Source organism: Portunus trituberculatus, chromosome 6 (assembly GCF_017591435.1).
Source record: "Portunus trituberculatus isolate SZX2019 chromosome 6, ASM1759143v1, whole genome shotgun sequence".
NCBI lineage: Eukaryota > Metazoa > Arthropoda > Malacostraca > Decapoda > Portunidae > Portunus > Portunus trituberculatus.
The window spans coordinates 4756650-4778888 of NC_059260.1; the positions used below are offsets into that span (position 1 = coordinate 4756650).

A 22239-nucleotide genomic window follows, 5' to 3' on the forward strand; every position below is an offset into this window, starting at 1 on the left:
CATTACTTGGTTAATTAAATACCAGTCTCTTCACTGAGTTTATGTCAATTAATAGTAGTTTTCTGTTTGTTTTTCTGATTAGATTATTAGTGAGTTTCCTCTCCCTACTTTATCTTCTCCATGGTATAAGTAGAGTTGAAATCCTGAGCTTTTTTTATTAGTTTAAGTTACTTTATTTCTATAGTCAGTAGAGTTCTCCTATCCTTGTCTTGTCAATTGTCCTCTAATGTCACTAAGTACTCCTCAAATCCTAAACCTTTCCTCATAACTAAGAAATATTGCAATACTCTCCAAAAATGTCTCTAAGTTTGTCCTGCAACATACATACATACATACATTCACTATTACCACTCCTTTATTTTACGTTTCCAAGTCTAACATAAAATTCATTAAGTATTTTGCTTCCTATCTGGTCTATTGTAATGTTGTTTCTTTCACTAACTTCTTTGTCTTTATCCATTTTATATAATTCACTTCCTTTCCCCAGTGCTAGTCTTTTTTTTTTTTTTCTACTTCATTATTTTCACTAACTTGCTTCCCTTTTTCCCTAAACATAACTTTTAAATCACTTTCCCTTATCTTTTATTCTTTACAGCATTTTCTCTCTATATTTCTAACCTTTCTTTTTTTTCTTTTCTCTTATTTTATTATCCTTTTTTTTTACTCATCGTCTTTCTATTTCTCCATCTCTCATTTATCTTCTTCCTCTTTCTACTACTCTTTGATCTTCTCTTACCCTTATACATACTTCCTCTATCTCTTTTTTTCTCCTCACCTTTTTACTTATCATTAAATTTTTCTATCTTCTTCATACAACTACTCTCAATAACTTCTTTCTTTTCTTCTTTCTCTTATAAGATTAACTTCCCTTTTTCCTATCCATCTCTTGAATAATTCTCATCTCTCATTTGTATACTTTCTCTCCATCTCTATTAACCTAACCTCATCTAGCCTAATTCTACGCAAACATGCCAAAAATCACTGTACTCCATCTTTTTACTAACCTTACCTAACCTTGCCTAACTTAACCTAACCTAACTCAGCCTAACTCACCTCAAACACTCCAAAAATCACTGCACTGCAACTATTATGAACCTAACCTAACCTAACTCAATTCTACACACACTCCAAATATCACTTTAATCCAATTTTTTACTAACCTAGCCTTACCTAACCCAGCTATTACTCCACCTCTTTCCTAACCTTACTTTATCTAACTTAACCCAACTCTACACAAACACTCCAAAAATCACTGCTCCATCTCTTTCCTAACCTAACCTAACTTGATTTTATGCAAATACTCCAAAAATCACTACTCCATCTCTTTACTAACTTCACCTTACCTTACCTAACTCAACTCGACACAAACACTCCAAAAATCACTGTACTTCAATGCTTTCCTAACTTTACCTAACCTAACCCAGCCTCACTCAACTCAAAACGCTTAAAAATTCACTGCACTTCTAATTTTCCAACAGGAGTATGTGTAGGATAGGGAACAGTCTCATTACGAAGGGGCTGTGGTGAACTAGAATGTACTGTGGTGGTTATGTGGCTAGATGTGGTATGCCTAACTGGAGTGTGGTCTGTAAGATTGCCCTTTCCCACCACCTAAGCTAGAATTGCTGGTTTGAAGGATAGATTGATATGCATACTTTTAAATCCCTTTCATATTTATCTCAATTGATTTCCTCTAGTATTCCTCTTTTTCTCCATTAATCATATGTATTTTTTTTCTCTGTTCTGCTTTCCAATTATCTTTATCTTTCATAATTCAATCTTCTCATTTTCTGTCTTATTTCACAATCATCCTTATCTCTGAGTCTTCATCTTTCACACTTCAATCATCTCATTCTTTTATTTCATGTTCATTCTTATCTGAGTCTCCTCCAATCCTTCCACTATTCCCTCAACATCTAATCATCTTCCTTTACCTTCTCTTATCACCACAATCAACTCTTCTCTTCCTCTAATCACTTACTTTTATCTACTGAATGCTTCCCTGTCTCTCATTACTCACAAGATCCTACACTGGCAAACAAACAGCTGTCTATCTATAAAAGTTCAATGAAAACCTACAAGAAAGTCAAAGCTACAATAAATAAACCAATAACATTAGCAACACATAAACAACAACAGAGCGTCATAAATAACAGTTTTGACACAAATCATGAACTGAAAACAAAGTGAACACAATTAATTTCTCTCTTCTTCCATCCATCCACTCTGTTTACATGTTCATTTCCTTCACAATATCCATCTTTTCCAGCCGTTCATCAGCACTACAAAGTTCCGATCACCTTCCACCGAGTCTTAATCAACCACCACATTCACCGTCACTTCACTGCACAAAGAATTCCACTGATGTATTCACTTCATTTCATTTTCCTTTAGTTTTGCTTCCCTGTCATCATCACCTGTGTTACTTTGCTGCAGTGGTGAGGTGGTCCAACACTGAGCACTGGGCCTTCCTGCAGCCTGCCCTCATGACACCTAAATGAATACTGACCCTGAAAATTGCTTAAAAAAAGGGAAGGGGGACACATTGGTCTAATAACCTGTGAAGAAAAAGAAATATACTAAACATTTCTTCCTCAATTGCTTCCTTCCAGTGTTAATTCATTATTTTTTCATCTACCAGTCTAAGGAAACTCACTTTTATTAGTTGTTTTCTTTTCATGTTTATCCTCATCTTTCCTTTTTAATTCCTTGTGGTGGTGGAGTGTCAATCAAGTCACCAGTAATTTCACCATCGTATTGCACTGTCCACTGTCACCACACACAAACATGAGCAGGGTATCACTGTCACTCTTCACTGCACAGTCTCCACCACACACACACACCACCTCCTGCTCTGTGCATGTGTGTGTGTGTGTGTGTGTGTATGTTTAAGTCTCTAGCATCATTGTAGCTGAGTGCTGAAAGAGAACCCTGAAAGAGATGCAGATGTTAAGCAGCTAACAAGACGCTGCTGCTCAGAATATCAATTAAAGATTATCAAATACACTTAAAAAAAATAAGGTGGGTTTTACATGGTGGGCGAGTGCAAAGCAGGGAAAAATATTTGTACATTTGAATGCATACGGAAAAATATATATATGTATCTTATCTATCTGCTATTCTAACGCTCATTGTGAAACTTGTGACATCGCTAATGTGTACATCTAAATATCACTACATGGACAGTTCTCAATCCTTTTTTCTTTCATTTTTTTTCTTTTCACTTTTTTTTTTTTTTTTTTTTCATTTTTCTACACTGATTGTCTTTTTTTTTAATTAGTGACACTTAGAAGGAACTTTTAGTCTCTTTCACACTAGTTTTCCTTCCTCTATCTCTCTCTATCTCCATCTTTATTCTCTCTCTCTCTTTTATCGTCTTGTAGCACCATGTTGCTTCTTCTTCTTCTTCTTATGTTTCTGTGGCCTTCCTGCATTCTCTTCCCTTTCCTCTCTCCTTTTCTTCCTCCTCTTTCTTCTCTTCCTGCCTCCTTCCTGTGGCTGACTCTGCTTCTTCCTCTGTCCTCCCTCAGACTCACTTCCCTCACTTTCTTCTGAGTCCTTCCCTCTCTTCACCGTTTCCTCCTCCTCTTCCTCCTCCTCCTCATCCCTATCCCGGCTATCCTCCCACTGCCTCCTGCCCCTGTGGTCCCTCCTCCCCCTGGGGTTGGCCTGGGGGAGTGTCAGGGCAGTGGAGGTGGAGGGGGTAAGATGAGGATCCTTTTTCCTTCTTCCTCTGGTTAATCTTGCAGTCACAGGAACCCTTGGGCTGGTCCTTCCCCGGGGGCTTGTCCTGCCATTCTCCGCCTCTCTAGGACGTCGAAAGCTGAGGCGCTCCTTGATGGACACCTCCCTGCGCTCCATGTCCGCCCTCAGCCCTTGGTTCCTCCAGTGGGGATCACCTGCAGGAGGGGAAGGCGTGGGGGTGTGAGGGGGCCTGGAGTGTGTTGGTCTTTCCTTGGAGGGGTCACGAACTACAGTGCTTAAAATTCTTGCGCTTCCTCCTCCTCCTCCTCCTCCTCCTCCTCCTCTTCCTCTTCCTCCTCCTCCTCCTCTTCCTCCTTCTCCTTCTCTTCCCTCTCTTTCTCTTCCTCGGTTTATTGAAGTGGTGGTTCGCTGTGCTTCTCTCTCTCGTTCTCTCTCCCTCTCTTTCTCTCGTCTTGCTGCCTCGCTTTCCTCTCTGTCCTGTCGTATTCTCTCCCTCAGCTGTGCTCCGGGGTCATACTCCTCCCGCCGTGGCCTCTCCTCTCGCGACCTTTCCTCCAGTGCCTCCATCCTCCTCCTTTCTGCTGGTGGTGGTGGAGGAGGTGGAGGAGGAGGAGGAGGTGTTCTCTCTCTATCTCTGTCTCTCTCCCGGCCTTTTCTCTGGCATTCGTAGCTCCCATGTGGCCAGTCACCTCTTCCTCTTCCTCTTCCTCTTCCTCTAAAGGGCTCCTCCAGACTACCTCCTCTCTCCTCCTCCTTCCTCCTCCTCTCACTCCTCGTCCCTTCCTCCTCCTCCTCCTCCTTCTTGTCCTTCCGCCTCTCCTCCTCCTGGCTCCTCCCGTCGATCTTCCTCCGATCTTCCTCCAGGCTCCTCCTCCCCTCTTGTTTCCTACGCTCCTCCTCCTCCTCCCCCCTCCGTCCCTCCCTCTCCGCCACACTCTCAAAGTACTTGAGGTAGAGGTGGTGGTACGGGTCCTGAGTGGGGGGGCGAGGCGGGGGGTACCTCCACCCACCCCGATCACCCCTAAAGCTGCCCCAGCGCCCCCGGTACCCCCTGCGCCCCCGGTAGCCTCTCGGGGGGTAGTGGTGGTGGGGTGGGGGGTAGTGGTGGTGGTAGCTCATATAGTCTTCCTCTTCTTCCTCCTCCTCTCCGTAATACTCCTCCTGATACCTCCTCCTCTCCTCCTCCTCCGGGTCACTGGACAACTCAAGGTCACTCTCTCGAAGGTCATCATAGTTAATTTTCTCCTCCTTTCTCCGTTCATCCTCCTCCTCCTCTCTCTCCCGTCTCTTCTCCCTTCTCCTCCCCTCCACCGACCTTTCCCTCCACCGACGCGACCTTGAACGCGACCTTGACCGGCTGCGTGACCTCGACTGCGACCCGCTTCCTGACCGCCGCGACCTTGACTTCCTGGAGGATGACCTAGATCGTGACCTTTTCGACTTCGACCTTGATCTGGATCGTGACCTTTTCGACCTTGACCTTGACCTCTTGGACTTGGAGCGCGACCTTGACCTTGATCTTGACCTTGACTTAGATCGCGACCCCTTGGAATGAGACTGCGACCTGGACTTGGAGTGTGACCTTTTTGACCTCGATCTTTTTGACCTTGACCTCTTTGACCTCGATCTTGATCTTGACCTTGACCTGGACCTAGACCTTGATCTTGATCTTGACCTGGAATGTGACCTTTTGGACCTTGACCTCTTTGACCTGGACCTGGAGTGTGACCTTGACCTTGACCTCCTTGACCTTGACCTCCGTGACCTTGACCTTCGCCGTGACCTTGACCTGGAGCGTGACCTTGACCCTGAATCACCACCCTCCCCTCTCTTGTACCATGTGGTTGGCTTGGCAGGGTCCTTCTCCAGAGGGAACTTACCACCCCACCCCCCACGGTAACTCCCCCGCCCCCCTCTGTCCCTGAAACCCCTCCCCCGGTCCCTGAAGCCCCTCCCCCGCCATGGTCCCCTGGGGTAGCGCCACCGACCCCCCCAGCCCCGGCCCCGCCACCCATAGTCATCCCATTCCTCATAGGGGTAGTGGCTGTCGAAGTAGGGGGGGTAAGGCGCCTCCTGCTGCCCCCACCCCTGCTCTGCCTCATACGGGCCCTTCACTCCTGCCGCCGCCGCTGCTGCTACTGCTGCTGCCGCGTCCTGCTCCACCCTCAGAGGCCCTGGTGGTGAGAGTGGTGGTGGTGAAGGTGGCATGGCAGTGGTGATGGTGAATGGTGTAATAGAAATGATGATGATGGTTATAATAATGATAATGAAATAACAACAATAATAATAATAATAATAATAATAATAATAATAATAATAATAGCAATAACAATAATAACAATAATTACAATAAGAGTAATAATAATAATAATAATAAGAAGAAGAAGAAGAAGAAAAGAAACATCAATAAACAGAGAGAGAGAGAGAGAGAGAGAGAGAGAGAGAGAGAGAGAGAGAGAGAGAGAGAGAGAGAGAGAGAGAGAGAGAGAGAGAGAGAGAGAGAGAGAGAAAGAGGAAGAAAAAAAAGAAAAAAAGAAAGAAAAAGAAAAAAAGAAAGAAAAGAGAAAAGAAAAAGGAAAAAAAAAAGAAAAGAAAAGGAAAAGAAAAAAGAAAGAAAATGAGAAAGTGAAAACAAAACACACACACACACACACACACACACACACACTGGAACAAAGAAGGGAGAGAGGAGACCTGATACAAGTTTATAAATTGATCAACAGAATGGACTAAGTGGATAATGAGAAACTGATCCTGAGAGAAGAATATGACATTTGAAGCACATGATCGCATAGTAAAAAGCTGAGAAAGGGAAGATGTCTGAGAGATATCAAAAAATATAGTTTCCCGCAGAGATGTATTGAGACGTGGAACAGTTTAAATGAAGAAGTAGTGTCTGCAACGAGTGTGCATACTTTTAAAGTAAGATTGGATAGGTGTAGATATGGAGCATAAAGCCCAGGCCCTGTAAAACTACAACTAGGTAAATACACACACACAAACAAACACTCACCGCCAAACTGATTTTTTGAAAGACCAACACCTCCTGATGATGTCGTTGATGATGAGTCCGAGTCAGAGGAGGAAGACGAGGAGGAAGAGGAGGAGGAGGAGGAGGAGACGGCATTAAGGTCGCCCTCGGAGGTGGCACTTGAGATGGAGGAGAGGGAGGCGGCAGAGATGGAGGTGTGCAGCTGGTCCTTGAGGGGAAAGAAGGTAATGGGTGTGAATAATAGGTGTAAATAATTGATGAATAATGGCTGTTTTCCTTCTTTCCTTTTCTTCTTTTTCTTCCTTTTTTTCTACTTAACCCCTTCAGTACTGGGACACATTTCTACCTTGAGATTTGTGTACCATTTGACCATTTTATTGACATTAGGAGGTCAGAAGAGTAATGGCCACAGTCTTCACTATTTTAATCCCTTCAGTACTGGGACACATTTTTACCTTGAGATTTGGATACCATTAGGCCATTTTTATTGACATTAGGAAGGGTCTACGGATGTTACAAGATTAATGGCCACAGTCCTCACTATTTTAATCCCTTCAGTACTAGGACACAATTTTACCTTGAGATTTGTGAACCATTAAACCATTTTATTGACATTAGGAAGGGTCTACGGATGTTACAAGATTAATGGCCACAGTCCTCACTATTTTAATCCCTTCAGTACTAGGACACAATTTTACCTTGAGATTTGTGAACCATTAAACCATTTTATTGACATTAGGAAGGGTCTATGGCGGTCAGAAGATTAATGGCCACAGTCCTCACTATTTTAATCCCTTCAGTACTAGGACACAATTTTACCTTGAGATTTGTGAACCATTAAACCATTTTATTGACATTAGGAAGAGTCTATGGAGCTCAGAAGATTCATGGCCAGTCTTCACTATTCTAATCCATTCAGTACTGGGACACATTTTTACCTTGAGATTTGCATACCATTAGACCATTTTATTGACATTAGGAAGGGTCTATGGAGGTCAAAAGATTAATGGCCACAGTCTTCACTATTTGAATCCCTCATAAAAGTTTCTGAAGCTGTACAAAATCACCAAATAGTCACCAGAATGAATAAGGAAATGTGTCATGGTATTGAAGGCATTAAATGGTAAAAAAAACAATGCAAATTTTAAGATATTTCATTTATAACTAAGAAAAGAGGAAAATATAATGGGTTTTCCTTCTTTCCTTCTTTTTTTTCTATTTATTTTTATTTTTCAATCTATTCTCATGGTAAACAAGGATAAGAAAGTAGAAACAAAAAAACAAAAGAATAAGAAAGTAGAACATTTAAAAAGAATCAGAAAAGAAAAATAAGAAAATAGAGAATTTAAAAGGAATCAGACAAAAAGAATAAGAAAATAAGAGCATTGAAGCAAAGAAAAAGAATAAGAAAGTAGAAAAGGAAAATAAACAGAAGACAGTAGAGCATTTAAAAGGAACAAAACAAAGAATAACAGAGTAGAACATTTGTAACTTGTAAAAATGCCTAAAGAAAATACCAATAATGAATAAAGTAGTGAATATAACCTTGAGTGTATTTATTTCAGCCTCTTAGCTTCCTTTTTTCCAGTCTCTCACTCTTACTTTACCTATCAAACACTCCTCTCCCTTACCTCTCCCACTCCACCCCAACCATACCACCTCCCTTCCTCATCTCTCCTCACCTCTTCCACCACTCCACCTACACCACCTCCCTGTCTCCACTCTCCCATCACACCACCTCCCTCACCTCACCTCTCCCATCACACCACCTCCCCCTCATATCTCCCACCTCTTCACCCCCACACCACCTCTTCTTACCTCTCCACCACACCACCTCCCTCCACTCCCCACTCCCCGGGCCTCACCTTGCCCTGCACAGCGAGCCGCACCCTCTCCCGCTGCTCAGCCATACGTTCCTCCTCCCGCAGCTTGTAGGAGTGCACCAGTTTGTCCCTCAGCACCCGCTCCTTGCTGGCCAGACGCTCCTGTCGACGGTGCTCCTTCAGCTGAAATGATGGGGAAGGGTAAGGGAAAGTGGGCTGGTTATGTAGAGGAAAGTGAGCTGAGGTTTGATGGTACAGGGATTTCTCAATTTATGCGTGTTCAGAATGTGCATTTTTGTAGTAACATGGTAAAAAATCAAATTGTTTTTTCATATTACGCGGATTATTTAGAATACTACTATGTCAAGATGCTTTGCTGGTATGGCAGGTCTCAAGAGGTACAAGATTCCATGAGCTGTTTGTTCAGGTCGCCATAATGTCAGCAGCTGATGGCAGCACAGAGGCGCCTCACCTCCTGGACAGCTTGTGATGCATGATAAACATCATCAGGGAGGTCAGCGTATATTGTCTTGCTGTCAGTTAGACGCGTTACTATAGCAATAACAAACCTTTGTTTATTCCAGTTGAGAGATGTACTAAAGTGTTTTATATAAGATACGAGCTGCAGAAAACACAGAGTGCATGCCAAGTTGCTCTCACAGATGCAGACCTTCAAGGAATGGACTAATCTATTCTACATTCATTCCTATCGGGAAAATTGTTTTGGTCCACAGTGAAACCTCGAACAGCATACAGTTTAGCTCAGCAATCATGTTCACCTTGAGCAATTCTTTACATTACACGATCCCTTCAGGAACATATTGCTCACATAGATTGAGAAACCCCTGTATAGGGCAGTGTGAAGGAAGGTAAGGGAAAGTGGGCTGGTAATGTAGAGGATACTGAGTTGCCAGAGGGTAAATCCATCCACACACACACACACACACACACACACACACACAGGCTCACCTCCTTCTTCTTTGCTTTGGTGTTTTCTTTGTCCACAGCCTGGTACAGCTCTTCCTCCCTGCGCTGGGCCACCTCCTTCTGCTTCACCACCTGCAGACAGTGTGAGGGTGAGGAGAGGGGTGGTGGTGGTGGTGGTGGTGGTGGTGGTGGTAGGAACAAAAATATATAGATAAATGTACGATACTGAAGACTGAAGACGGTAAAATGTAGAAAGAAACTGTGGTGAATAAACAATCTAATCTAATCTATATATAAATAAGTAAATAAACAAAAATATGAATAGAGAATAAATAAATAGATAAATTGACAAGTAAATAAATAAGTACATAGGTCAACAAATGAATGAATGAACTAATTAATAAGTACACAAATAAATGAATGAATGAATGAATAAATAAGTAAAAAAAATTAACAAATAAATCAATAAATAAAAAATGCCCTTGCTCACAAATTTACATCTTTTAACACTTGACCTATCTCCATCCACTGCCTATCATTCTCTATTCTCTCTCTACAACAACAAAACAAATAACAACAACAGTAGCAACAACAACAATAACAAAATATAGCAAAGACCATTTTTTTTTCCATTTAACTTCCATGGCAGTGAAAAATAAATTAATAAATAAATAAATAAATAAATAAATAAATAAATAAATATATCAAAAATAAATAAATTAATAAAATAAATAAATTAAAAAGCCAAACAGACAGTTTTTTATACCATTCAGTTTTCAAAGATAGGAAAGAAAAAGAAATACAGTAATACTCCGCTTAACAAACAGGATACGGGGTGTCAAAGCTGTTCGTAGAGCGAAAATTCATTAAGCGGACATAATTTTCCCATAGGAAATAATGGAAATAGGGGGGGATGTGTTCTGGGCTGGTCCCCAACACACCACATGGGTAAAAAAAAAATTCTATAAACGTTTGGCAGCATATTGGGCCACCGGTGTACCACTACTTTTATGATGTCATATGAGTCATTGGAAGTTAGAGGAGCTACGTACAAAATTCTCACATTCTCGCATTTATGTTCACAAAACAACATTTCTATTAGCTTTTTACAAACCTTGCCCCCAAGAAAGGATTGTTTTGTAATGCATAAAGTGAAATCTTACATGGAATACCAAAAAATAAAGCAGAGAGGAGATGAGCCACAGATGAAGCGGGAGACTCGCGGCCACTCGGCCACTTCTTCTTCTTCTTGTGACCCTTTTAGCCTGCGTGTTGTCTTTCCCCATGATATTTGTTTCCACTCCTCTATTGCCTGCCATAATGGATATCATATCTTGGTATTTATATACGCTCATGCCACGAGGATAACCTTGACTCCATGGCACTGATTCACAATTACACAATTACAATCACAGTGAAGCTGCCGCGTTGGGTCCCTCACCCGGCAAATTCAAACCCAGAAAATTCGCTAAAATGGATGTGGTTGTAAGTTATGCGGACTTTTGGTCTAACTTTATATAGTACGTTAAACTGGAAATTCGTTAAACGAACATTCGTCAAGCAGAGTATTACTGTAAATAAAATAAAGTGAATAAATAAATAAAACAAAAAAAAACAGAGATACAGGAAAAAAGAAAATAAAAGAGAAAGAGGGAAAAAAGAGGAAGAAGGAAAGAGAGAAGAGGAAAGAAAGAGGAAAAGGAAAAGAAAAAAAGGAAAAGAAAAGAAAGCAGAGGAAAGAAAGGGAACGAGGAAAGACAGACAAAGAGGAACACGAAAGAAAAAGGAAAAGAGAGAAAGAGGAAAATGAAAGAAGAGAAAAGTACAGTAAGAGAAAAAAAGACAACGATGAAAATGAAGGAATGAGAAAGAGGAAAAAAGAAGAGAAAAAGGCAAAAATAGAAAGACAAAAAGAAAAGACAACAAAAAAAAAGACAGAGGAAGAGGAAAGAAAGAAAAAAGGAGAAAAGGAGAAAAGAGGAAAAAAAAAAAGGAAAAAGACAGAGGAAGAGGACAAAAAGAGGAGAAAAAAGAGGAAGAAAGGCATCAAAACTTACCTTAATCCTCTCAAACAGCTCATCAAGAAGTCTAATACTTTCTAATTTCCTCTGAGCCTGTAGCAGTTTCTTCTCCTCTAGCACTATCTTCCTCCCAAGCCTTTCCTCCTCCTCCTCCTCCTCCTTCTTCAGTCTCTCCTCCTCCTTCATGAGTCTCTTCCTCCTCCGTTTCTCCTCCCGGTTCTTCCTCCTTGCCTCCTTCTCCTTCCTCTTCGCCTCCTTCTGTTCCTCCTTCAGCCGCTGTTCCTCCTCCATTCGCATCCTGGAGGTGGAGGAAAGGTGAGGAATGGGAGGAAAGGGAGGTAATTGTGGTTTCTCTCTCTCTCTCTCTCTCTCTCTCTCTCTCTCTCTCTCTCTCTCTCTCTCTCTAGCCTTCTTATCTTCTCTCTCTTTCTCTCTTTTTCTCCTTACTTCTCTGCCTCCATCTCCTTCTCTCTCCTCATCTTCTCCTCCCTTCCTTTTTTTCTTTCCCCTACTCCTCCTCTATCCTTCTTATCTCTCTCTCTCTCTCTCTCTCTCTCTCTCCCTTTCAAGTCTTCTCCTTACCTCTCCGCCTCCAGCTTCATCTCCTCCATCTCCTTCTTCCTCCGCAACTTCTCCTCCCTCTCCCTCTCGGCAGCCTTCAACTTGTCCCTCTCGGCCGCCCTCTTCTTGATGGAGTACTCAGACATGTGTTTGGTGCGGTCAAAGTCAACCTGCGGAGTGAGAGGGTGTGGGAGGGAAGTGAGAGGGAGTGAGAGGGGAGTGAGTGAGTGTGTGAGAGGGGAGTGAGAGGGGATGAAAGGGTATGAGAGGGGAATGTGAGGGTGTGAGAGGGAGTGAGAGGGGAGTGAGAGGGTGTGAGAGGGAGTGAGAGGGAGTGAGAGGGGTATGAGAGGGGAGTGTGAGGGTGTGAGAGGGAGTGAGAGGGGTGAGAGGGGGTGAGAGGGTATGAGAGGGGAATGTGAGGGTGTGAGAGGGCAATGAGTGTGAGAGGGTAGGGAGTGAGAGGGCTTGAGAGGGTATGAGAGGGTATGAGAGGGTGTGAGAGGGTGTGAGAGGGAGTACTTTCAAACTTATTCACTTTTGTTTCTAATTCTTTTTCTCTTTTTTATCTTTCACTCAGATTCATTCACTCTTTTTCCTTTCCTTGTTTACTTTCATCCAGCTATTTACTCTTCCTTTTCTTTTTTATTTACTTTCACTCAGACTTATTCACTCTTTCCTTTATCCTTTCTCTTTTTCCTTTTTCTATTTACTCTCATTCACTCTTTCCCTTCCTTTTCCCTTTTCTCTCTTTTTTAGATAGAACAAACACACACACACTCACTCATTCTGCTCTTTTTTTTCATTTTCATTAAGTTTTGTTAGTTTAAAGAGGGTAACTGGCCAGAGGGAGTGAAAACATTTAAATATAATAATGAAACAAAGGGCCCACTTAATGCCAGTTCCCATTAACCCTTTCCTGCAATGTACAATGGTCCTCGACACTAAAAATAATGTATGAGATTTCTTTATAAGTGTCTGCAAGAAAGAAAGTGATTACAAGGATAGTTTTTGCAGTTTCTAGCCACTGTGACGTTTGTAAGTTGCTGTAGGATGAGAATTATGGGCCACCGTGGTACAGTGGGGTCCGAGGGGTCTCCAAGTGCACTGGTTCGAATCCTGTCCACGGTCCGAGTGTAGGTTGGGCTTCCTCACTCGGAGCAATGGTTTCCTAGCGGGTGGGGTTTGAGGTACCACAAAAAATATCACCTTTAGCCAATAATTTCCAGTAAAAAGCCAAAATGGTATAAATAAAAAAAATAAATGAAAAGAAGAAATGCCTCAGTGGTTAGAGATAATGGAAAGATGTGTTAAATAGTAATGAAAGGGTTAAAATACCAAACAGAAATAGAGAAATAGAAGAGATTAATTGTCTGGATATCTCATTAAGTTGTTTTGCTTAGATTTACTTTTATTTAATCCTTTTCTGGTCATGAGTAATGAAAATCTGAACAAAAAAAAATTAAAAGGATGGAAAAGTTATGATTCCACACACACAGACACACACACACACACACACACACACACACACACAGAAAAGAAAAAAAAACCCTCACACACACACACACACACACACACACACGCACCTTAATACAAGTACTCCACGCCTTGCCATCGCCATCCATATAGACCAACTTCTTGCCCTGCAGAGCATGCATACACTTGGCAAACCCGATGTACTCCTTGAACTGCACATAGGCCTCAAACACGCCCCCCTGACCGAAGGCTGGGGGGGCATGCAGACCACTGATGGAGGAGGGCATGCTCCTCCTGTAGGGGTCACATATGGGGATGTCCACCGCCCGCACCTCCCCAAACGACCCCATGACCTTCCCCATCACGTACAGGTTGGGCAGGTCCGGGGTGGGGTCATTCAGGTGTGAAAACCAGCGGCATGGTAGGTCCTGTGGGGTTAGATTAGGGTAGGTTAGGGGTTTTGAGGTGTGTGTGTGTATGTGTTAGTAGCTAAGTAGTACATACACACAAATGCACAAGAAAGCACGCACGCACGCGCACACACACACACACACACACAGACAAAAAAAGTAAAAAAGGAAAGAAGAAAAAAGAGAGAAGGATAAAAAGAAAGAGCAGGGAAAAAGATAAAAGAGAAAAGGAAAATGAAGAGGAAGAAGACAGAAAACAGAAAATAAAAAGGAAAAAAGAAAAACAGACAATAAGAGAACAAAGACAAAAAGAAAAGAAGAAAAAAATAAAAGAACAAGAAATAACAAAACATTAACCACCACCACCATTCCCTCTCCCTCTCTCTCTCTCTCTCTCTCTCATAAAAAAATTAAATAAAAATAAATAAGATAAAATTAAATAAAAATAACCAACACAAAAACATTAATCACTTCCCACTTTCCCTTCCTCTCCCTCTCCCACTTCCCACTCTCCCTTCCTCTCCCTCTCCCACTTCCCACTCTCCCTTCCTTTTCCTCTACCTTCTTCCACCTCCCACTCTCCCACTTTCCCTCTCCCTCTCTCTCTCCCCAACTTTTCCTTTCCTCTCTTTCTCTCTCCAACTTTTCCCTTCTTCCCCCTCTCCCACTTCCCACTCTCTCTCTCTCTCCCCTCTCCCTCTCCCACTCTCCCCGTCCCTCTCACCTGGAAGTGCACAGTGTCAGGGCGCTCTCCTGGCTTCATCTCATTCATGTGCTTGGCGTCGCGGAAGAAGCTTTCCCAGTCGTGCCTCATGGGAAAGCTTGTCTTGGCCTCCACCGCACGGATCTTCAGGAGCTCAGAAAATCCACTCAGCTTAATGCCCTGTGTGGATTGGATGCTGTTATTGTTGTTGTTAACCTAACCTAACTATATCAAATCCAACAAAAATCTAACTAACACAATTTAACCCCTTCAGTACCAGGATGTGTTTCTATATTCATTCTGGTGACTATTTGGTGATTTTATACAGCTTCAGAAACTTACTTGGGGGATCAAAACATTAAAGACTTTGGTTATTACTCCTCTGACTTCCATAGACCCTTCCTAATGCCAATAAAATCGTCTAATCACAAAGAAAACTCAAGGTGAAATACGTCCCAGTACTGAAGAGGTTAATCTAAGCTAACTAACCTAACCACACCCAACCAAACCAACCAACCACACACACACACACACACACACACACACACACACACACACACACACACCCCAACCCTGAGCTAACCATCTCCTCACCTTCTGATCAATTTTGCCGATGACGAGGGTAAGGTCTCTCTTGTTCTCTATCTCGCGTCAAACCTCAGGAACTCCAGCGTGCTCTTGGTGACCTTAATGACCGTGAACTCCTTGGGGGTGATGGCCGAACGCAGCCGCTCCATCACCTGCAGAGGAGGAGTGGGTGGGTGAGTGAGTGAGTGGGTGGGTGAATGGGTGAGTGAGTGAGTGAGTGAGTGAGTAGATGCTATTGATTCCTTTGTTTGTGTGCGTGATATATTTTTTTTCTCTCTCTCTCTCTCTCCTAAACAAACTTGCACATTCTTCCACTCTGAATGACACCTTACTCTTGCGCACACACACATACACATATCTAAAAACACCGCCTTTCTTTACCCATAATCCCTACAAAAAATAAATAAATAAATAAATACATAAATAAATATCTCTCTTACCTCTCCCTGCCTTCCCACACACACACACAACACACACATCCTTCCTTACTCTTACTCTTACCCACAATTCCCCTGCCCCCCTTCCCCACACACTCCCCTTCCTCACCTCCCAGTTCAACATTTTCTCATACACTAACCTTCCATCCTCCCCATTTTCCCATTCCCCCATCTCCCCCCTCACCTCCCACTTTGACCCACCCATACATTTCCATCTATTTCTTTTTCACTCTTATTCCCTCCCTCCTATTCTTTCTCTTCCTTTTTCCTTTCTTCCTTTTCCTTAGTTTTCTTCTTTTCCTTCCTCCTCTTCCTTGATTTCCTTCTTTTTCTTCCTTCTCACATTTTTTTCTTTTCCACAATTTCACACTCATTTCCTTCTTCCTCTCCCTTCTCTTCCTTTTTCCCTTCTTCCTCTTTCTAGGTTTCCTTCCTTTTCTTCTTTCTCACACAAGTTGCTTTTAATATTTTCCTTCATCTTTCTCTTATATACTAACCCTCTCCTTTCCCCTCTCATTTTCCTCATCTCTTTCACTCTCATTCCCTTCCTCCTTCTCCTCCTCTTCTCTTGGTTTCCTTCCCTTCCTTCAATCTCACACTTTTTTTCTTTTCCTTTAATATTTTCCTTCATCTTTCTCTTATATACTCACCCTCTATTCCCCTCCCATCTCTTTCACTCTCACTCCCTTCCTCCTTCTCCTCCTCTTCCTTAGTTTCCTTCCTTCCTTCTTTTCCATACTTTTTTCTTTTCCTTTATCATGTTTTTTTTTATTATTTTCCTTCTTTCTCATATTTTTTTTTATGCAGGGAAGAAAACCAGTCAAGGGTTAAAAAAAAGAGAAAAGAGAAAAAAAAAAGCCCACTTGAATGCTGGTTCGCTACAAAGAGAAAAACATCAGCCAAAATTAGAGGAGCAAATGCCTCAATACCTCCCTCTTAAAAGAAGACAAGTCGTAGGAAGTCGGAAATACAGATGCAGGGAGGGAGTTATATACTGACCCCCCCCACCTTATTACCCTCCCACTTCCCCCTATCTCTTTCATTCTCATTCCTTTCCTCCTACTCCTCCTTTTCTTCCTTCATTTCCTTCCCTTCCTTCTTTCTCACACTTTTCTTCTCCTTTATTACAAGTTTCTTTTAAAATCTTCCTTCACCTGCTTTCTCTTACACACTAACACTCCCCCCCACCAGTCTTCCTCCTTCCCTCACCTCCCAGTTGGATATAGACTGGCCGGACTTGAGCTGAGGCAGAGTGACGGTGATGCTAAGGCGGGCGACGGGCTTCAGATAAAGGCCAGAGGTGCGCGACATCTCCTGGCAGTCGCTGGTATCGGTGCAAGCCTGGACACTCCTCACTGGGTAGGCCTTGTCCATGGTGGTGGTGGTGGTGGTAGGTTAAGAAGTTGGTCTGGAAATATTGTTAGTTTAGTTGTTTGAGGTCTGGAAATATTGTTAGTTTAGTTGTTTGGGGTGTGGAAATATTGTTAGTTTAGTTGTTTGGGGTCTGGAAATATTGTTAGTTTACTTGTTTGTGGTCTGGAAATATTGTTTAGTTTAGTTGTTTGTGATGTGGAAATATTGTTAGTTTAGTTGTTTGAGGTCTGGAAATATTGTTAGTTTAGTTGTTTGGGGTGTGGAAATATTGTTAGTTTAGTTGTTTGGGGTCTGGAAATATTGTTAGTTTAGTTGTTTGGGGTCTGGAAATATTGTTAGTTTAGTTGTTTGGGGTGTGGAAATAGTTAGCTTAATTATCTTAGGGTCTAGAAACAGTTAAGTCTGGAAATACAAATAAGGTAAGTCTGGAAATAGGGAAGTTAGGCCACTGGGGTCTGGAAATACAAAAGGCAGCTTGTCTTGGGTCTGGAAATGTAGTTTGGCTGTTCTGATGTGGAACTATAAAGAAATTAGAATGATTGGTATAGAATTATTGACTATATATTATTTATTTATCATTTCATTTATTTTCTGTTCATTTCATTTATCTATTTATTATTTCATTTTTACTTTTTATTTATTTTTTCTATTTATCTATTCATTAACTTATTTGACCTCACTTTATTTATTCATTTATTTAATTTCTATTTATTTTATTAACTTATTCATTTTCTATCTATTCTATTCATTTATTTTATTATCTATTCACTGTCTATTTATTTATTTCTTATTTTTATCTATCTATCCATTTTATTTGCCAATTCTAATTATTTGTTTTTGCATTAGAGGAGTGGAAGACAAGAGGTGAGAAAGTAGGTGTGGTGAAGTAGTAGTAGTAGTAGGAATAGTAGGAATAGTAGTAGTAGTAGTAGTAGTAGTAGTAGTAGTAGTAGTAGTAGTAGTAGTAGTAGTAGTAGTAGTAGGAAAACAATATCTCAGACGAAACGATTAGCATATACACTCCAAAAAACACACATAGACCTACCAAATAATAAAATACTAACTAAACAAACAAAAAAAGACAAAACAAAACAAAATAAACAACCCACAGCAAGTAAACAAACCCTCCCCTCCCTCCTTCTCCCTCTCCCTTCCTCTCACCTCTCACTGGCTTCACTACGGCGCCCACACCTCTCCCACTCCTCCTGCGCCCTCACCCACACTGGAAAGGCGCGGCAGTCAACACCAACGAGGGGAAGTGAGGGTAAATAGGCCTAAATTCGTGCATTGTTATTGAGACGGCCTACTCTCGCCTAACTCCTCCCATGGCGGCGCTGATGATGACGATTTTGTCTTGATCTTTATCTTGATGCTACAAGTGGCTCGGGATCGCTCCGGAGCCACAGGCCACAGGATCGGCAGCTCCTGTAGAGGACAAAAAGACACAGGCAAAAAGAAAGAGCAGTTGTCTCTACACCTCGCTCGCCACATTCTCTCCAGATACTCCTTCACAGCCTCCATCATCCTTTCCCTCGTCTCTCTACACAGTCCCAGCAGCACCACCATCCATTCCATTCCTGTCTTCTGCACTCTTTCATTCCTATTATGCCCTAATTCACTCAAGATCACTTGCATCATCTCATGCCTGTCTCTCTCATACTTCTCACTCCAGCTTGACATGCTCCACCGTCTTGTCCTCCCCCATGTCACACATCTGGCACACTTTGCTGCGGGACTCAGACCACCTGTAGTTCCTTGCATTTACACCCATACAGTGCCCTAGCTCGGAAGAGAAGATCACGGTCACCACCCAGGCTGCCATCATACCACCTTGTCTTGATCCTGGTTTTTATGTGTTGGTTGATGGTATGATGTTTTATGGACAGTTACTATTGTTTCGTTGTCTGTGGAATGTTTTACTATATAATATTATATGATAGAGGTCAACACACACACACACACACACACACACACACACACACTCGGCTCACAACCAAGAAGGCCCGGATTCGAGTCAGGGACGCGGCGAGGCAAATGGGCGAGCCTCTTAATGTGTAGCCTCTGTTCGCCTAGCAGCAAGTAGGTACGAGATGTGATTCGAGGGGTTGTGGTTTCGCTTTCCCGGTGTGTGGCGTATAGGGAAATCTCAGTCATATCCGAAGATCGGCTGGCTGAGTGTGTGAATACACACACACACACACACACACACACTTCATCACCATTTGTACAATGAACGACAATTACACACACACACACACACACACACACACACACACTTCATCACCATTTGTACAATGAACGACGATTAAGGCAACACACACACACACACACACACACACTTCATCACCATTTGTACAATGAACGACGATTAAGGCAACACACACACACACACACACTTCATCACCATTTGTACAATGAACGACAATTAAGGCAACACACACACACTTCATCACCATTTGTACAATGAACGACAATTAAGGCAACACACACACACACACACACACACACACACACACACACACACACACACACACACACACACACACTTCATCACCATTGTACAATGAACGACGATTAAGGCAACATACACACACACACACACACACACTTCATCACCATTGTACAATGAACGACGATTAAGGCAACACACACACACACACACACACACAGCAGAAGGAAGCCAGGTCTGGGTCTGGATCCACCTGTTGGGCTCCCCTTTGATAATGAAAGACATGGCAATACACACACACACACACACACACACACACACACACACACACACACACACACACACACACACACACACACACACACAGCCACCCACCCACCCCCACACCCTGGGGCTGGGAGTGGGGTGTTGGTCTTGGTTCACTGGTGGGCTGCCCCCTTGATGACGTCACACATATACGTTACGGAAACCATTTTGATAATGCCAATTCCCAAAAAAGCCGCTAGACACGAATGCTGCATAAATTCTGACTTGTCATAAATCAAAACTAATTCCTAAAATATAGAAATATTACCAGACTGAGCAATAAGGAAAATATTTCAAAAACATCGTAAATAAAAGTGTTATAATATCGACATGCTCAAACACAATTCTAAAGCCAACCAACTTCATTCAACGGAACTTCAAATCTTTTCCAAAAGTATGAACTACTTTCAGAGCAAAGTACAACTTGGTAACACGCTGAACTAAAAAAATGTACATGTTTATAAGGTGTTGTTTTCGATACTTTAACGGCGCCAAAAATCACTCTTATTGACCACATATTCCACTTATCAGAAGGAAATTAATGTTTTCTCATCATAAACGAATTTTTGAAAACACAAACATTTCATTAAAGCTTGAAATAAAAAAATAAAGATACGTGGAAGGAAATTTTGCAAGGGAATCTCACCTCTTATCTAACCCACAAACAGCCTCTAAATCAACGTATTTCACGCAACACAAGCATGGAAAACACTTAAAACACAACTAAATATCTTTGAAAACCATAAAAAATTACTCGTGAGCCAAAATAAATAAACTACGAAAAAATATGAATAATACCGGGGCTCGACAGGCTGGGACAGGGGGGACAAGATGGCGCCGGCTGATGACGTCACGCAGGAAGTAGCTTATGACGTCACGTAATGGCCGCCTGCAGGGACTTCACCGTATCAGCCACTTCGCCTCAATGGGCCTTCATGACATGCAAACCAGGCTTTGATGTTTATGTATTGACCACGAACATGAAAGATTAGGCCTGCAGCTCCACTATGTGACACGTCTGGCGTATAATAAGTGAGAGATGAAAGGAAATAATAGCAGAGAGATGGGCAGAGGCTCAGGGCAGTCATTCGTTTGATTATTTATTCGTTATTTTGAGGTTTTACACTTTCTGCAGGTGTTAGGTCACTGATATGTTGTCCTGAACACTGGGAAGGTCGGGCTGAGGAAGGTTAGGGCGACCTAAGATGTTGAAATATTGAGTTATTTATAAACACTGATTTGAGTTAACCATAATACATTTACCTTCTTTACTTCTTTGTCATTGTTAATTCGTTGATGTTTCGTCCTGAAGGTTACAAACGTTGGGTTATGACATGGCAAACCGTGAAATAATGCGTCACATTATTATTTTACTTACGTTTCTTGAAGAGTGTGCCTGGCCATGACGGCTGCCTGTCACTAGCAGGTACCCACACACAAACACATACACCGTCTTGTGTCTTCGACGGTATATAGATACTTAACTTTGTTGGCTGAGGCTACAAACACGCTACTTTTCGTTATCATCGTGACTATTATTTCTATTTTTGTCTTCACCACACTCACTGTCTAGCTCCTGTTACGCCGCGACTGACCACCACAGCACCACAGTGACCCAAGGTAAACAAAGTTGCAAGTGGCGGCGGCGACGGTGTTCGGCGGTTACCACGGGACACGAGAAAATATTGTCAGTGTAATAACGATGATTTGTAATCTCGGAACTATTACTTAGCAACAGTATCATAACAAAAACAAAACAAACATGAAAATATTAGAAACTATTGAATATATTAGATAAATGAAATCTCGTCTCCTCAGCCTCGCTCCACCTCTCTCCCCTGCTGATGTTTTATAGCTGCATCCTTCAAATGTGTCCTCTTTGTGGACGTGATCTTATTAACAATAAATATATCAATCAATCGATCTTATTTCACCTGCGGCTACAGACTGTGATACTGTAGTGTTGATGTTAATGGCAATATTGACTATTGAGCCTTGAGGAGACTGCAGTGCCAGGGTTCGCCTCTAATGGTGCCCCATCATGTAAACATCGTTTGACCCAGTTTGCCCGTCCCCCCCCCCAGGGTGGACAGCGGACCCTGGCATTGAGTATCCTACACTCCTCACATGAGTTCAGCGTACCTATAGCATTAAGAACTTTGTAAATAGAGAAGCATTACTAATGAAGGCTGTGCTGATTGCAGTCCTGGTGCCGTCATTTCGTGCGTGTCTCCCCCAGGATAGTGATCACACCTAGGGGAGGCACTGCACCCTTCGGGATGTTGTGGCCATGAAGCTTAGGACAGGGTTTAGGCCAGGTGTTTGTGGGAGGTCAGTATCCCCCATGCTGTGAGCTCACTGAGGACACACACCTGTCACTGCGTCAGCTTTCTGGAGGTGCTAAGTACTAACCAAGGATTCTATATATTCCTTGGTACTAACTCTAGCATTCTCAAGGTGGCCCCTC

General features: G+C 42.3%; 1 protein-coding gene across 1 annotated transcript; it reads right to left on the minus strand.

Moving 5' to 3' along the window:
* Window positions 1-473: 473 nt before the first annotated feature.
* On the minus strand, window positions 474-18382 carry LOC123516762 (serine/arginine repetitive matrix protein 2-like). Its single transcript, XM_045276406.1, is given in 12 exon segments — window positions 474-5879; window positions 6719-6905; window positions 8563-8703; window positions 9490-9579; window positions 11505-11766; window positions 12051-12199; window positions 13616-13933; window positions 14640-14798; window positions 15213-15268; window positions 15271-15358; window positions 16853-17051; window positions 18179-18382. Coding segments are annotated over 11 exon segments (4125 nt in total). The 5' UTR covers window positions 17018-17051; window positions 18179-18382; the 3' UTR covers window positions 474-3369.
* Between the last annotated feature and the right edge of the window lie 3857 nt (window positions 18383-22239).